Here is a 1,760-nt window from a genome sequence, read left to right as displayed (position 1 = left end):
TCCCAGAAACCCCACAGTCATCCCAGAACCCCACAGCCATCCCAGAAACCCCACAGCCATCCCAGAACCCCACAGCCATCCCAGAACCCCACAGTCATCCCAGCATCCCACAGTCATCCCAGCATCCCACAGCCCCTCTCAGGATGCCGGGGCTGAGCCCCGCCTCTCCCATCCCCGCAGGGTGAAGCCGGATCCCCCGGTGAAAGAGGGTACCCCGGGGAGAAGGGCAGAGCTGGAATGCCCGGGGGGCCAGGGAAGAGCGGCTCCATGGGCCTCGTGGGGCCACGGGGACCCGCGGGAGAGAGGGGCCCCCCCGGCACTCCGGGACCCGCGGGCAGCCCCGGGCTGCCGGGCCCCCCGGGGATGATGGTAAGGAGGGGTGGCCGTGGAGAGGGGGGGATGCGGGACCCCGTTCCCCGCGGGGCGCGGTGGCCGTGTCCCCTCGCGTGTGTCCCCTCGTGTCCCCCCCAGGGAGACGTGGTGAATTACGACGAGATCAAGAGGTTCATCCGGCAGGAGCTGAACAAGATGTTTGACGGTAACAACGGGGCGGTGGCGACGAGGTGACCCCCCCACCCCCGTCCCCGCCCCGTCCCCGCCGGCACTGAGCTCGTCCCTGTCCCCGCAGAGCGGATGGCATACTACACCTCCCGGCTGCACTTCCCGGTGGAGATGGTGGCGTCCCCGGGCAGACCCGGTCCCCCCGGGAAGGACGGACTGCCCGGCCGGCCGGGACCCCCCGGCTCCCCGGGGATGCCGGGGCAGATCGGCAGAGAGGGGCGGCAGGGCGTGCCGGGCATGCGGGGTAGGTGCTGCTCCCGGGGGCAATCCCAGTGTCCCCAGGGAATTCCCAGTGTCACTGGCATGTTCCCAGTGTCCCTGGGGTGTTCTCGGGGTTCCTGGTGCCCCTGGGATGTTCCCAGTGTCCCCGGGGCGTTCCCAGTGTCACTGGCATGTTCCCAGTGTCCCCGGGGTGTTCCCAGTGTCCCCGGGGTGTTCCCAGTGTCCTCAGGGTGTCCCTGGGGTGTTCCCAGTGTCCCTGGGATGTTCCCAGTGTCCCCGGGGTGTTCCAGGTGTCCCTGGGATGTTCCAGGTGTCTCTGGGGTGTTCCCAGTGTCCCCGGGGTGTTCCCAGCATTCCCAAGGTGCTCCCAGTGTCCCTGGGTGCTGGCATGTTGCAGTCGTGCCAGGGTCTCACCCCTCTCCATCCAAATCCCTTCCAGGTGAGCCAGGGGCCAAAGGAGAGAAAGGCGAGAAGGGCATTGGGGTGATGGGGGACAGTGGCCCCCCAGGACCCCCAGGTGAGCCCCCTCCCTCCACATGGCCACCGGCCCCGCGCCGGGGCTTGCTGCCACCCCAGCACTTCGTGTCACCTCCCTCTCTGTCTCTCCATCTCTTCCAGGTCCCCAAGGACCGCCAGGCTACGGGAAGATGGGCCCCCCGGGCCCCGTGGGGCAGCAGGGCATCCCCGGCATTCCCGGCCCCCCCGGTGCCACGGGGCAGCCGGGCAAGGCGGGGCACTGCAACCCGGCAGAGTGCCTGGGCGCCGTGCCCATGGAGCAACCCCTCTTCCAGCCCAAAAACGTCAAGGGTCCCTTCGGCTGAGGGTCCCTGTCCCCCCCCCGGCTTTGCTGTTAATATTGTTGTTTCCCCGCTGTGCCGGGGCCTTGCCTGTCCCGGGGGGTGGGATCTGGGATCGGGGGTTGTACAGCTCCATCGGGATGGTGAGGGCAGGTGGATCCTGCCCTGCAAATACACCTG

General features: G+C 68.8%; 1 protein-coding gene across 1 annotated transcript in view; it reads left to right on the top strand.

Moving 5' to 3' along the window:
* COL16A1 (collagen type XVI alpha 1 chain) overlaps positions 1-1,760 on the top strand; it is a 21,609-nt gene extending 19,849 nt beyond the window's left edge. Inside the window, 5 exon segments of the mRNA XM_027661458.1 lie at positions 181-369; positions 472-538; positions 629-805; positions 1,223-1,300; positions 1,402-1,760. Coding sequence (XP_027517259.1) covers positions 181-369; positions 472-538; positions 629-805; positions 1,223-1,300; positions 1,402-1,604 — 714 coding nt within the window. The 3' untranslated portion in view covers positions 1,605-1,760.

The sequence above is a fragment of the Corapipo altera genome, unplaced genomic scaffold, assembly GCF_003945725.1.
Source record: "Corapipo altera isolate COAL_440 unplaced genomic scaffold, ASM394572v1 201, whole genome shotgun sequence".
NCBI classification, from domain to species: Eukaryota; Metazoa; Chordata; class Aves; order Passeriformes; family Pipridae; genus Corapipo; species Corapipo altera.
Note: the sequence above shows the minus strand (reverse complement) of the source record. Positions and strands in the feature narration are given on the sequence as shown.